Here is a 16,484-nt window from a genome sequence, read left to right as displayed (position 1 = left end):
AGTATTCGCCGAGCTCCCACTCCCCAGTTCCGAACCCATATCGAGGCAGTGATTGAGGCTGAAGGCGGCTATATTGAATAGATGTCAGCTGTACTACATAATCAAGTTACCTGAATTTGAATAAGTTTTAAAATAAAGCTGTGGCGTTGCTTTCTTTAGAGTGATAACTTTATCGTTCCACCCTGTATATTGATATTTCCGAAAATTTAAGGATTTTAGTCACCTTTTTTATATATTCTTTCAAACCTGCACTGAGATGCCACTTGACCTCCTTTACGGAAAATCATTATTTACCTTTATGTAACATTTGTTCAAACTGTTGTTAATGTCTAAGCATGTTTTTATGTTATTATAATTGGAAATCACATATGGTTCAGAGAAATAGCATTATTGTATAGAATTAAGATTTCCTTCTTGAGATCTAAATAACATCTGGTATAAAAAGATCAATATTTGATTCTGTCTAGCTTTGTTTTGTTGAACATTATCGCATGTTATTAGTAACAATAAATTTTTATTATATACTGATTTTTATAGATGCAGCATATCTTGATCAGAATATTTTTCACAGGGGGAGAAAACCTTTCCTTTGAGCAACAAATGTAAATTCAAGATTTTTTTTTTTTCTTTTTGTCCGAAACAAGTTATATTACAGACCTCATCATAACTTGGGATTTATACATAAGAAAATGAAGATTGAAAGAAGGCAATGTATTGGTATTATTACTTAATAGCAATATGCTGCAAAGAAGATGGGCTCCCTCTACCATGCTAGAAAATTACTCACAGCAGAAAGTATCCTATATCTTTACAAAACCACAATTCACCCATGCATGGAGTATTGTGCTAGATCTTGACTGGTGCATCTACTACTAGTCTCTCCCTCTTAGACAGGATCCAAAAAGAGTCTCAAATCTAATAAGTCCTGCATTATTAACCAAGCTTCAACCTCTGCCCCATCACTGCAATGTTGTATCCCTGTGCCTGTTTTAGAAGTGCTTTAATGGTATGTACTCTGATGAATTCATAGTACTTGTGCCCCCTCGACTTCAATACTTCCAACTAACCTGGCAAGTAGCAAAATCCCACTTCTTCTCTGTTGAGATCTCTAGATGCCACAAAATTTTTTACTTTAACACTTTCTTCTCTTGGATTGCTTGATTTTGTAATTCCGCCCTGTTTCATTCTTCTCTGATTGTACTAATCTACAGAAGTGTACATGTAGTATAGACAGACATCTCACTGCTCAACTCCCTCACACTCTGTTAGACACTATCCCAAATAGTAGCCCTAATGCCCAAGTGGAAATATGGCTTGTTTGGGGTAAAAAGATATATATATATTTTTTTTTAATTTTCTTATGGGGCATCCTATCAAATGTCAAACATTCACCCACTATAGCATACATTCCAACCAAAAGATCTTTCTAAGATTCTAACCACTCGTTAAGTGCAGTTGCTTGTATCTCTCTTGCACTTGGTTCACCGGATATATTTGCCAGGTAGTTTTTTTTAAATTCTTATTCATGAGTCCAGATGCTCTTATAATTACTGGAATCATGAAAATTTTCCAAAGATTCCAATTTCTTTTCATGTCATAGATATCGTTATCTTTTCTCTCTCTTCGCCCTATTAAACTCAGCATCAATGGGGACACTAAGTTCTAAGCTTGCTTCTTTTTTCTTCTTATTCCATACCATTATGTCAGGTTTAATACCTTTGTTTTCTAGGTACGTAACTGAAGGGATTGCATTGTTATAGTGGATGGTATATCACTTACTTCCAACTGTTTTTTCTGGTATATGTTTCGAAGATTTGTGACTACATTCGATATTCAACACACACACACGCACACACACACACACATATATACTTGTAAGCTGCCTGATGTTGCCCGATCGTAAAATACACTTAAATATGATATTTGAATTTATGCTGATTTCATATTTTATTATAAAATCACATCTCTATTGATTATTATATTGTACCTAATATATATAGTAGTGATTTCAAAAGTTTTAAAAAAATGACTTGGATGCCATCAGTTAGAATCAAAGCAAAAATATATAGCTATCTTAGGTTATTTCTTACCATCTGAGCTAAGCCCATATGCATATCAAAACATTAAAGAAAACGTTGCTGAACATATAAATGTATTTTTGTGCATGCATAGAAGTAACACATTTAATAGACATATACCTGCCAAGTTCTAATTTTGACTACTTGGCAGCTATTCTTACCAACTAAAAACCAAATCGAATTTTTTCCACAGGTACGAAGTCTGTAGACCAAAAATTGACAGAGTAGAGACCGTTCCACATACAGACATACATATATATAAAAGATGAAGGATTAATAATTGCGAAATTATTAATCAAGTTTTCATAAGGGATAACATAACAAAATCAAATTAATATGTACGATCGTTTCGGAAACAATATCCCTTTATTCATTAAAACATTCAGCATAAATGGTTCTGGGTTATGGTTAAGATTGGGAAAGACAAAAGTTAAATTTTGGTGTTTTTCCAAATCTTAAACCCATTCTCCCATTTATGCTGATGAGGAGACGATATCCAGAAATATTTTACTTTATTTCTTTATGGTTTTATTTGTAAATATCGAATGAATAAAAGGATATCGTTTGCGAAACGATTGTGCATATAAATTTGATTTTGTTATGCTTCCTCCTATGAAAACTGATATGATAATTTCACAATTATTAATCTTTGATCCTTTCTATTAATATAACTCTAGGTAATTACACCTATTGAGCTTATCATATATCTGCAATACTCTGAGCACAGCACAGCACCTGAGGCTTTCTTCTTTTACACTCTAGTCTATTACTTTCTATAATGTGTATGTGTGTGTGTCATATATAGCCCATGTGTCTACTTAAGAAACTATATTTAAACTTTATTTATTGTGTATAAGTCATTTATAATATAAGAAAAACGCCCCCCCCCCTCCTAAAAAGAAAGTGCTAGACATCTTGTGCTTGATATATATGTGTTTTATTGGCAGTAGTGTGTCAACTATTTCATTTATTTATTTATTTTTTTTGTATGATTTATATTATGGATTCTAAGTATTGCTAGAATGTAGCCAGAAATATTGATTTATGCGTTGTGCAAGATCAAGTCTAGTTTTATTTATTTTTTTATTGTTAACAAAACTGTTTTTCTTTCATTTGGCGTGTGTGTGTGTGTGTGTGTGTGTTAGTTGGGGAAGGGTCTCTCTTAAGATAAAGAAAAAGGTTTTTATTATTTTTATTTCCTTTCAAGTTATTTTACTTGCATTGGATATATTAAGATATTTATTAAAAAATGTCAGTGGCACACCATTTTGGTAATGTTAAACTCATTCTTGAGAACATTGTGTTTTTTATTTCTGTTTTCTATTACTTATATGAATGATTTATAATCCGCAATAGTGCAACATATTGTTTGATTGCACCAAACCTCACAATGCTGTTTGGTCCTGGGTATGAACTTAAACATCCATTTGAGGGCTGTAAAGGAATATGGAGGTGCTCGTTAATTACCATTGTCCTTTCCAAGGTCTACTTTGGCTGGAAGTGGTAATACCAGGCTGTCTGAAGATACTGGCTTCCTAACCTAAAATTCACCAAATATTGATATTATTGTCTTTTTTTTCTTTTTCCTTTGCAAAAGTCAATCATTTTCTGCAAAGTCAAAAACAAAAATAATTTTCTTCTACAAAAAAACTAAACCAAAAAAACATGAATAAGTATTTGAAAATATAAAGAACTTGAAGCATAAAAGTTTTTTCCCAAATTGCAGGATTCAGCATTAAATAACCCCAGAATGTTTGATATGCCATAAAACAAAAGCAACTAACAATGCTGTCTAAAAATGTGCATACTTCTCAAAGTATTAATGCTGGAATCCCTCAGGGGTCCATACTGGGCCCAACTCTCTTCTTGATCTACATCAGTGATCTCCCAAATCACATCCTAAGATCATTCATAGACATTTATGCGGATGACACTACTATCTATGGCAACATTTCAAAAGCCCGAAATGACCAAGTTCTCTCTGATTCTCTCTCCTCTGATCTTGAGCGCGTGGTATAATGGGGGAAGAGGTGGCTGGTTATTTTCAATGCATCTAAAACCAAGCTTCTATCTTTCCATTAACGCTCTGATCCCCGTCTGGCATCAATTGAAATGAATGGCTCATCTTGGGGAGGCTCCATGTTTTGACAAGCTTCTGGATCTGACCTTTACTCCTGATTTGAGATGGAACATGTACATCAAATCCGTTGCCAACGCTGCTGGAAAAATGATAGGATCATTCTAACGCTCCAGTAGATATCTCACTGCTGATGTAATTCTCTACTTGTATAAGAGCAAAGTAGTCCAAGGATGGAGTACTGTTGCCACATCTGGGCAGGAGCTGTTAAGAGGACCTTATCCTGCTTTGACAAGAGTTCAAAATAGACTTTTCTCTTCTCTACAACCTCTTTCCCACAGAAGAGATGTTGTGAGCCTGTCTCTGCTTTATCGTTATTTTCATGGCAAGTGTTCGTCTGAGCTCTAATCTATGCCTCCCCCCCCTTGCCCGACTTTCACGAAAAACACTTGTCTAACTGAAACCACTATCAGTAATTTCCCCCACTCTTTATCTGTACCTAACCTTAAACGTAGATTCCATGAACAAAGCTTCTTTCTTAGAACTGCACGCCTGTGGAACTTTGTTCCATTTTTCTGCTTTCCAACTGACTACAATATGGTCATCTTCAAATCCAATGTGAACAAGTTTTTTGATGAGCCATTCCCTTAAGTAATCTAATTTACATAATTTCCACTACTAATGATTACTACAATATTTTCCTCTTTGACTACCGTACACTCATTAGCCCTTATCCTCAAGTAGACTCTGGGCCTTGATAAGTATGACCCCATTGTAAAAAAAAAAAAAAAAAAAGCATCGACCTGAAAAATAAATCACTTCCAGTTCCTTTAGGAGAAATCAGAGATAAGTAAATAATTTTTGTGAACTTATCAAATAACTGTTTTATAAATTCTTAAATTCATACTAGAATTGTCTGCAAGGATCCGTGACACAGTGGTTAGAGTACTTGGAAAAATTCAGTTATAAAAGTGACTTTCTTCTGAAGGTTGAAGGTTCAATCTGAATAATATGATGAATAATAATAATAAATTTATTTTGATAGCATAATTAGCCACCAAATTGTAATACTTCAAGGTTTGTTTGAAATTACAAATTTTTGTTGTCTTATGTGTTACTAGCAGAACTATTGTGTTGCCCAAGGCAAGTGTAACATATTTCTATCAACACTTCTACCACTTGTCTATCTTTCTATCACCCTATTTCTTCCTTGCAAGCCTATTCCTCTCTCTTGACATACACAACTCTATCTTATATAGATTACTGGAGAAATGAGTCAGCATAAGGGAATCAACTCCTTAATAAAAACGTTAATTACTTCCTTTTATTATTACATGTAATGGCTGGAACTCCCGCTCCAAATGAAATCTGTGCCAGTTTAGGGTCAAAGAATGAAAAATATTTTCTATATTTTAGATATTATTCATCAACATGAATCAAGAAGGTATCAACTTGTAGATTTTGTTTTCTTGTTTTTTTAGTTGTAGCCATACATACAGACAGACAACCCTTTATAAAATAAAAGATTGGCCAAGAAGTCAAATTTCAGTGTATAACAAAAATAACTTGTCTTAAAGCAAGTGAAAAGTCTCTCTCTCTTTCTCATATATATATATATATATATATAAAGTGACTTTGTCTGTCTGAGGAACGGTCTCTACTAAATTCCTTGTCAATTTTTAGTCTACAGATTTGACACTTGATATATAGGAGATTTTGACTAAAATGTAATGCTGGTATTTATTTTATCGTAAGTTGACTTAAAGTGCTCTTGTACGCATGCACAAATATACATTTATTTGTTAAGGTCAGTTAAATTTTGACATTTTCTTATCTATCTGATGATAGCTCAAATGGTAATGACTAAGGCTGAAGTGCTAAATGTTTTGGTTTCAATTCGCTGATTGAACCCAAATCATTTTTTTTTTCAACTTCTGAAATCTTTGATATATTTGGTATGATATATTAGATTGACAAGAAGGTTCTTGCAGAATTTTTAATTTTGATTTCAAATGATGTACTACCTTTACTTTATATATCATTTTAAAGTGTTTTTCACTCTATCTAATCATTTAAATTACAATCGTTTTAAAATAATATGGTCACCTTTTCAGAACATTGATGGAAAGAAAGCGAATTTGCACAATTTTCTTATTTCAATTCAAGCTAGGCTGAAAAGCTGCTGAAACAGCTTGCGATATCAACAAAGTGTTTGGCCCAGGAACCTCTATTAAGCACACAGCACAATGGTGGTTTAATAAATTTCATGGCGGTGACGAGAGTCTTGAAGATGATGAGCATAGTGGTCAGCCATCGGATGTTGACAACGACCAATTAAGAGCCTTAGCTGAAGCCAATCCTCGCACAACTATTTGAGAACTTGCTTCTGAATTAGACGTAACATATACAATGATTTCCAACCACTTAAGAGAGATTGGAAAGAGAAAAAAAAATCTTGATAAATGGGTGCTTCATGAATTGAACGACTACCAAAAGAAACACTGTTATGAAGTGTTATCTTCCCTTCTTTTATGCAACAAGGACAACCCATTTCTCAACCGGATTGTGACTTGTGATTAAAAATGAGTTCTTTATGATAACTAGTGATGCTCAACTTAGTGGTTAGACTCTGACGAAGCTCCATGACACTTCCCGAAGTAAGACTTCACCAAAACAAGGTCATGCTGACTGTTTGGTGATCTGCAACCGGCCTCATCCATTTCAATTTATTGAATGCAGGTGAAACCATTATGGCAGAGAAGTACTGTCAACAAATAGATGAAATGCATCAGAAACTTCAACAACAATACCCAGCATTAGTCAACAGAAAAGGCCCAATTCTTCTCCACGACAATGCTTTACTGCACATTGCTAAACCAACCCTGCAGAAGTTGAACGACTTGGGCTACAAAACTTTGTCTCATCCGCCATACTCTCCAGACCTCTCACCTACTGACTACCACTTTTTTAAGCATCTCGCCAACTTTCTGCATGAGAAATGCTTCAAAAACCTAAGCGATATCAAAAATGCCTTCAGCGGTTTCATCATCACCAGAATAGAAGATGTTTACATTACTGGCATAAATACACTTGTTTTGCATTGGCAAGAGTGTGTCGATTTTGATGGTGCTTAAATTCAATCAATAAATTTTTGTTTGAGCCAAAATATGTTCATCTAAATTTAAGTTAAAAACCGTAAGAAATTTCTCGTCAACTTGATAATAATTGATAGAGAATTGACTTTATAATAATAAATACTAAATCTGCATGAATCATATGTAAGTGTATCGCACGACCGGACAATGCCAGGCAGCCTGCTAGTATTTGATATAATCATATTCTTCTTATACCCCTTCTCCCCCAAAATATGAAAATCAGGGTGTCCTTGAGTGTCCTAAATTTAAACAACATAACTTAATGCAGGTGTACCCCAGAGGTAATCCTTGGACTCTTATTAGTCTTGATTTTCGTAAACAGCCTTCCTGATGCAATCTTGTCTGAGATGGGTATATTTCCCGATGATAGCACACACATATCCAAGGTGATGGTTGAATCTTTAGAAAATGACTTCTAGTCTCTAATTGAATGTGAACATAAATGGATACAGTACCAAAAAAAACAAAAAAAAAAACTCTCATATCTAATAGATCTCATACTGTCTACCAAATTCCATCCTCTGTCCCATCGCTGCAATGTTCCATCCAGTATTTCAATAGTATGTGCTCTGGCTAATTTGCTTCACTTTTGCCTCCTCAACATAAATATCAAAAACCAACTTGACAATCAGCAAAGTCCAACTCCTTCACTCCAGAAGTCCCCAGATGCAGGAAAGTTTCTTTTCTCAGACTACTAACTTTTGGAATTAATTCAATTCTCCGTGTTTCCCTGAGTATACCAACACACAGAAATTTAAATGTAATGTGAACAAACACCTCTGTGCACAATTCTCTACTTATAACGCCCCTATAAATCTGGCCTCTAATTTGCAATAACCCTTCACATTTCGGTGGCAATACACCTTGCTTTGATTTAATATAAGTATAAAAAAAATAGTCCTTACTTTTTTGTGCAAGGAATGCTTCCTTTCTCATATAAATGGAGAACTTTGAGTTTTGAACAAAATGTAATGTTGGTATTTCATCAAGTTTTTGCCATATTTATTATTTCGTACCAGCTTTCAATTTGCAATTAGCTACCAGATTAGAGGATTTATTTTATTTTCATCTGGGGTGGAGTTGCTAAGAGTACCATTTCCTGCTTTGACAACAAAACCATCTTCAATATGTAGTAAGCAACGACTTTTTCACCTCCCTATTTCCTCTTTCTCACAAAAGAGATTCTGCTCTATTGTTACTTATTGTTATTTAGATGCTTGACTGAGCTTTAATCTAAGCCTCCTTGCTCCGTAAAACTTTTGCAACAAATACTTGTCTAGCCCCAACAACTGTCCACAATTTCCTTCACTCTTTATCTGTGCTTAAAACTAAATGAAAATTCAATAAGCAATGTTTCTTTCCTGGACTGTTCGTTTGTGGACACATTACTGTGGAGCTGCTTCCCAGCTGACTATAACATAGTTCTTTTCAAGTCTAATGCAAATAAGTCGAGCCATCCTCTTATATAGTTAAACCCTACCTAATTTCAACCATTACTGATCCTCACAGTGTTTCTCACTATATATATATATATATATATATATAACATTCATTAACCCATTATCCTTCGGTGGCTTCTGGGTTTTGTTGTGACCGAAAGTAAAAAAAAAAAATTTTTTTAAATCTCTTTATATATTGCATGTTTTGCAACAAAGATAAAAAATGATTAAATTAAGTTGGGAAAGGAAATTATTTATGTTTAAATCACGTCATCTTAAAACTATTTTTCTTTTTTTTTCTTAGGTGGAACCATGCTTTCAAAAACCAGATCAACATACTACAGACCCAGGCTAAGGACAATCAGGTGAGGGTATGGATCTATTTTTATTTTTATTGATATGAAAATTACTTATATAGTAAACTTAACATATAAATTGAATTGTAAAGATGAAAGTAAATATTATCTTTAAAATTGAAACCTATCAAGATAATCGAAAGCTCAATATACGATACAAAGCAGTTAAAGACATACAAAAAATATCTGAAAATAAAAGTGAATTAATCCGTCAGATTCAAGCAAGGAAATTATACCAGTGAGAAATCCTTAATCCATGGATGTTCAAAGATGTAAGTTTTTCTTCAGAAGATAAACATTGAGAAAAAAATGTATTGTTCGCATAAATTTGAAAATATAAAAAAATATTTAAAAAAAATATATATATATATATATATAAAAAGACATTTATTTGAAAAATAAAAAAAAAAGAATAAAAAGGTGTTTTCAAGTGGCAATTAATCAATCAATTCCTGAAACAAGAAAAATCCAAGTGTGAACATAAGAACGTTGTTATTTTAAAACATTCATGGATTAAAAATTTCTTACTGGTATAATTTTCTTGTGTGAATTTGATGGATTAATAAATATTTTAATTTATTAAATTTTATCTCATCATATATGTTTCATATTTCTAGTAAACTTAAGATATGTGAATTTAGATGTAATTTTAGATCTTTTATAATCTCTATTTTTTATAAAGTTAAATAATTATTAAATAGTTAAATTAATAGTTATATAATATTTGTATGTGTAGTATTCATTCATAAACTAATTAACTGATCATTATTAATTTTGGAATGTATTTGCTAGGCGTAAGGAGTTCAAATGTGAGCTATATTTAAATTAATTTATGTTTTATGTAAAGCAGTGGAAGATCTTTGTAAAAATTGAGAAACTTGTGATTTTTTGTGAAATTTTAATAATAGGGATCAGACATCAATTAAGCCAGATGGCAGCATAATGTAATTATAATGCTTTCAGAAAATCAGCCTGTGGCGGGGGGGGGGGGGACTGAACTGGCTAAGCTAAAAAAAAACATTCAGACCAAACAAAAATTGAAAATGAGTAGAAACCTCTGAATAGCAAAGTAAACAATGTAGTGGTGAGCTAAAGTTGCAAATAGTTGACGAAAAACTACTTCATGAAATAAAGAGATAAATGAAAGTGGCATCTCCTGTTATCAATTACTAAGTTGATTATATCATTTATATATCAAATTTTGTTTTAACAACATGTCTTGAGAAGACCTTGAAAATGGACATTGAAAATCTGTATGAACTCTGGGAACGTTTTTTAAGATGTCCACAATATTAGTTTTAGATTTTCATTATTTTCTTACACTGAAAAAGTTTTTTTTATGAGGGTCACTGAATTCAATCAAATGAATAATTACCTCAGTCTAGGAGGATTTTTTAAAAAGGAAAAATTAGAGATAATAAAAAACAGTTTCAGCATTTTAAAATACCTATTTACAACTGATTCATAATTACTTTGTTCTCGGGGAAATTCTCAGATAAGGAAAGTTAAGAGATAACAAAATACAAATACTTTCAGCATTTAAAAATACTTATTCCAGACATATTTATAGTTAACTCAGTCTAGGAGGAATTCTCTCAATGAAAGATTAGAGAAAATGAAATTTGAGTAGTTTCTGTATTTTAAAATACTATTTATAAGGTTTACTCTTTCTTTTGTGGAAACTAGGAGGTGTTTATTGCTCTTTTAATGGAAAACTCGGGGCTGGTAGTTTCATTTTTCATAATCTAGAAGGAAAAGTAATACGAGACAAAAATAGGGATTACATTTTTTGCCCAAAGCTCTAAAATGACGCACATAATTTATATTAAATTCTTGCAGTTCACATGTAAACATAATAATAATGATTCTTCCTAAACATTTAATTGATATTTTGTGGTTATAGAAAATTCTCATTTTTATATGGTAAATTTGATGCTGGCATATCATCAGCCCATTATATTTCTAACTGTTTTTAATATGCATGAAAATATTATTTGATTCTTTTTTTTTTTTACTTTTTTTTTCTTTTTTTTAACATTTTTTTCTTTTACATACTTAATTTACCTAGCACTTCATAAAACAAAAGAATTACAATTTTACTAATTTACAAAACTAAAATAGGGAATACATTTTCTCGGAAATAACATGCGCAAATTGTATTTAGTATTTTCAGTTCACATATAGCTGCAAACACAAAACAAGGTTCCAGGCGAATTTCCGGGATAGGAGTGGTGGCACAATTAGTTAACATCCTTTTATATCTCTTTGGCAATGCCGAGAAATGGGTCCTGCTAGTTGTTTATAAATTTTGTGCTACAATAGTTAAAGCTTAGTAAACAAAACAAGTAAAAACATGAGGCTTAGAGGTGAATCATACAGGGCACACTGGTTCTCATTAAATCATCAAAGTTAAGCAATGTTGAGCCTGGTTAGTACCAGATGGATGATCAATTTGGGAATTCCAGGTGCTGTATGTAGGAGGACGTCGACATCGCTTTGCAAGAATATAAAACCTAATGTCATCATCTCCCCTAATGGGGATATACTTGTGAATTTCATACTCCCATTGACTTTCTCCTTTGGAGAAACCTGCATAGAGTTAGTGACATTTCCATTTTTTTTTTTTTTTTTTTTTTTTAGAGGTGGAAACAGAAGTTTCTTGGGGGTTTTCTTTTTCTAATTTTTATGGAAATTGATCCTAACAAGGCATGAAACCACTTAATGTAAAGAGCTTAAAGGAAAAAAGAACACTTCAAGGTAAAAAAAATTAGTCAACAATAAGTGTTAGATGGATGGATTCCAACCCAGAAAACAACAATTCTTCTCGTTTTCTCAGAAACATTAAAATGTGTGGACTAATGGACAAAATAAGATAAGCGAGAGATACAAGTCTGATGAAACCAAACCCAAAGTCCACTTTCTAACATATCTGGAAACATGAAAATAAATTCTATTTTCAAAAGTTATGTTGAGTCAGTCCACGGATTTTTACTTATTTGAATACACTCAACATCCACATATTCCTCCTATTCATTCAAATAGTTCATTGTTAAACTAAGAATATAAAAATTTAGGGTTTTAGCGATTTTATTATTAAACTGTATTTTGAACATATGTCTGATTTTTTTACCACAACTTTTTTATTTGAATTGTCTTCCCCTTATTTATTTCATTGGATTTAATCATGGCTGATGAAAACACTACAATTCACTTAGTCGTAAAATTTGATTTTCTTGAATAAAAAAAACAAACTAATTGATCCAATTATGTGATTTTTAGAATATGACATTTTCATTCATCATACATACTTTTCTGTATTTTTTTACTTTTAATTGCCACCATAAATGCCAATTTGAATAAGCGCCAAATATTGGAAGCTCCTCCTTTCCTTCTTTTTCCTTTGGTTGAAGGTTTGACATTTTCTGACAGCCTGTAATCTCAGTCACCAAGCTTGTCGATCTTGATGATTGATTCCGTTCAAATTCAACTATTCAAGATCCTTGTTGTTGATTTGCGTCCAATTCTTCTTTGGTTGTCAGGGCTTAATGTTGTGAGTGAAACAGTCACATTTGCAAGTGATTTTTTTTTCGAAGTTGCAACTATAAATAATAAAATGCTTATCTTTTGGCAATTGTGTTTTTTTCAACAATCTTCCAAAGCTGAGTGAAAAATGTCTTTCCTACCTTTATTTTCTTTTGATAAAATGAGCAAAGTCAAATTATTTAAACAATAAAAGGTTTAATAGAACAATATACTCCTTTTTTTAACGAAGGCTGTTTAAAAACATTTGAAGAATTTTGAATGTTTATATCTTCAAATCTTAACATAAAATTTGGTGAGCATTTAGAATTACACTTATTTAAAAACGTACAGAAAAATCTTTATAATATATGCTCTCGTTACTGAATGAAGATGTCATATTCTAAAAATCATGTGGGTTTGGCTATTAAATTTTCTATTTATCTAGTAAGCGAAAATATTTAGTTGCCAAAGGTCAACTAAAGATAAATTTGTAGAGCTCTTGTCGTCTAACAATCTTCCGCTCTTCCACTTGAAGATCTCAGCATTTTCTTATCAAAGAGTCGCTCCTCTGAACATGATAAAATCAGCATAGCTGACTGATTGTCGGGTATTCATTATGCTTTGATATATTCAGCTTTGCCATCCGAGTATCAGAGCTGATATGGTAGGTCTGACTGGACCCAACATATTCATCTGATCTGATCATTGTTCTGCTTCATCATGTTGAAGACTGGCGAAGAAGGACTGGTTGGAGGCCCATCATTCACTTGCTCTTCACTCGTTCTCACACATTGTACTTAGAGTTTTTTAATTTTCTTTATAGAGTTGCTTTTTAAGTGTTTCTTTGTTATAATAGTGAAAATCAAAACATTGAATTTCAAGTAAAAACCAATGGTATTGTTATGTCGAATTTAGTAACATATCCAAAAATTATGAAAAACAATAAGATAAATTATTAATGAAATTTTTTTTAAATAACTTTCAAGTTTATACATAACTAGCAGTTCAGCCCGGCTTTGCTTGGGCCCTATGTACTGTTCATAACTTTATGTGCATATTATATATATTAAAAGTTTGATTCATGTCCAGGTAACCTACATCTAAAATTTCAAATGTTTAGAACCAAAATTGGTGGAGGAGTTTGGTAGAGTCTGCAAAGGTCAACTCTTTCAACTTTGACCTCTTGCTAGCCAAATTTTCACCCCAAAACAGATTAAAATGCTTGCTCCATGTCTAAATACCCTTTATGTAAAATTTTAAATGGGTCATTCCATGTCAAAACACCAGCAAAAAGTTCAAATCTGCACCAACCGACACCGAATTAGTGGAAATTTGGCACAAATATTCCCCTTCATAAGTTAGGAAAATTTGCCAAATTATTTGGTCCTAAACCTTACCGTTCGGATTTTAGGGGGGTGTAAAATTTGCATATTTTGCTTCCAAATTTATGCCGTGAAACCGTACAGAATTTCAGTGTTTTATAAAATAAGAAAAAAAAATACTTCCACTTATTCAATATTTCTGAAATTTGGTAGGAAGGGCATTTAGGGACTGTAGAATCCGAATATCTCATTATTTTAACCCCATACCTGGTAGAAAATAAAATTTTGCTCTCCCAAAAGTATGTCCCCCAAATCATCAATTTTTTTACCTATGTAGCTTATGATCAGTCTGGAGAAAATGTCCTCTTCAATTTTCATAATATTTTGTTTATAGCATCTACTATGACTGCTTAAGTTCTCAAAAATATTTTGTGAGGGTTTCAAGCCTACTTTAGGAAATATGGTCCTGCCAATTTTATAGTTTTTTTTCCTATGTACGTTCAGTAATTCAGTGAAAGATTGATAAAAACAATCATCCTAATGCTCCCAAACTCCTCAAATGTTCATATTGTGTTAAGTAATTTCTTAAACTATTCAATAAGATAGTCTTTGTTAATTCAAAAAGAAAATAATTTAAATATATTTTGCAGATATTGCATTTTGTATAGTATGGATAGATTGTCTTTAATAAGCGATAAACATTGACTCATGCATTAGGATCAACATTTTATAGAGTTATTGTAGATGGCATTAAACAAATTTTAAAAGAAAAAATTAATTTCATAATTTTCATGAAACAAAAATTTTTTTAATTTTTTTGTTTTAAATGCATGTGAAATTTTTAAAACCTAGTATATTAATAATTGGCACTAAACATTTATATATTTTTTTATTCATAAGAAATGTTTTCAATTACATCACTTTAAAAATTATTTATTTATATTTTTTACAATTTTTCATAAAGTTATTTTCATTAATCTAAAAAAAATTTTATTTAGAAGAAAGTGATAACAATATACAAATTTTAACCTATGCTGTGCACCAAATTTTGTTGTGTACATAGATTAATTTGTTTTGTATACAATTCTTTGCACAGATTATTTATCCACTTTGGACAAATGATAAACTCTACCATTTGGTGTTGTAGGGACATCAATAGTGCACAGAATATTTGCTAATGGCACAAAGCATATATCCTTAAAATCCTCTTTCCAATAAAATGAATGTGATGGAAGAGCTGGATGCATGAACTTAATCAGCAAGTCCTTATTTTCCATATTAATTTCTAGGATCATGCCAATCCAAACGTTACTGTCATACCTGCAACAAACATATTCTGAAACAGCAAATTTCATTGGTTTTTCTTCAACCCCAATAAAGAAGTCATATATCAATTCATAGTTTTCATCTTCACTACATTGTTTCATGGCTATTTTATCTCTGTCGAGTGGAATAAATTGATGAAAACTTCTTGTCCCTGGAACTGTGGATGCATTTTCAAATCTAATAGTGAGACTTCTCCTTGCTTCCTCAACTTCCTTTTTAATCAAAATGAATTTGATTCCTTCAATTGCAGATTTACAGTATTCAAACATAGTTTCTGTGGAAAGGATTTGTTTGGAATTTGGTCTTCGTAGACTTTCTTTTGCTACTATCCTTTTCACTGTCCCACCTATGCCATCACATGGTTGTTTACCATAACTAGTTGCAAAGAAGTTCCATTTTGCATCAAGTCCAAAATCTTTTTGATGGTTGCATAAATTGGCAAAGTTCTTATAATTCTTGTATTGTGCTGCACAACCATCTGTAAAATATTCAATACTTTTCACATTTGGCAAATTAGCCTTGATCACCTCGATAATGTTTTTCTGTACCATATAAACAAATGCCACATCATGGGAATTGTCACTCGATATAATACAAAAACTTTAACTTTGCATTGTGTTTTCAAGCTTAAAATAGAGTACCACTGGGTGTAAAGTACATTGAGAGGTACTCCAATGAAAACTCTGGATCTCATCTTGAACAACAAATTTGTAATTTTCAGCAAAATCCCCAAGCAATAAAACTTCACTATCACTGATATCTTTTTTTTTTTTGCTTTAAATATCTGGATTGTGATTTAGCCAAGAATGAGGTGCTAATTTATTTAATTGCAAAATAACTAAATCCACATAAGCTTGACAGGATTCCTTGTGAGTTATTAAAGTTGATCTGTCACTTGTTGTCCATTGGGAGAACTCAATAGAGTTTTCATTACCAATATATTCTTCAAGGGTATCGTAAAGAAATTTTTCCAGCTTCTGTGATGATTTAGGATAATTTGGGCACCTATGAATCATACACTGTCTATTACTTGTATTGCAGACAATATACTTCAAGAGATCTTGATGCAGTACATTCAGTGGTTCCAGTAATAGTTTGATGCAGTACATTCAGTGGTTCCAGTAATAGTTTGATGCAGTACATTCAGTGGTTCCAGTAATAGTTGGATGTTTGGGTGAATAGTGCATACACATACAGCATGTATACCTG

At 32.1% G+C, this 16,484-nt stretch overlaps 1 protein-coding gene across 6 annotated transcripts in view; it reads left to right on the top strand.

The window, feature by feature from the left end:
* The window catches only part of LOC145286266 (uncharacterized), a 281,380-nt gene that overhangs the window by 205,617 nt on the left and 59,279 nt on the right, over positions 1-16,484 (top strand). For 4 of the 6 annotated variants that reach the window (XM_080135098.1, XM_080135100.1, XM_080135096.1 and 1 more), the window contains exon 4: positions 9,054-9,120. In XM_080135098.1, the coding sequence (XP_079991224.1) occupies positions 9,054-9,120 (67 nt within the window). The remainder of the gene's footprint in view (positions 1-9,053; positions 9,121-16,484) is intronic. The other 2 variants (XM_080135099.1, XM_080135097.1) reach the window with 1 other exon arrangement.

Source organism: Euprymna scolopes, chromosome 10 (assembly GCF_053919585.1).
Source record: "Euprymna scolopes isolate OS-2025 chromosome 10, ASM5391958v1, whole genome shotgun sequence".
NCBI classification, from domain to species: domain Eukaryota; kingdom Metazoa; phylum Mollusca; class Cephalopoda; order Sepiida; family Sepiolidae; genus Euprymna; species Euprymna scolopes.
Note: the sequence above shows the minus strand (reverse complement) of the source record. Positions and strands in the feature narration are given on the sequence as shown.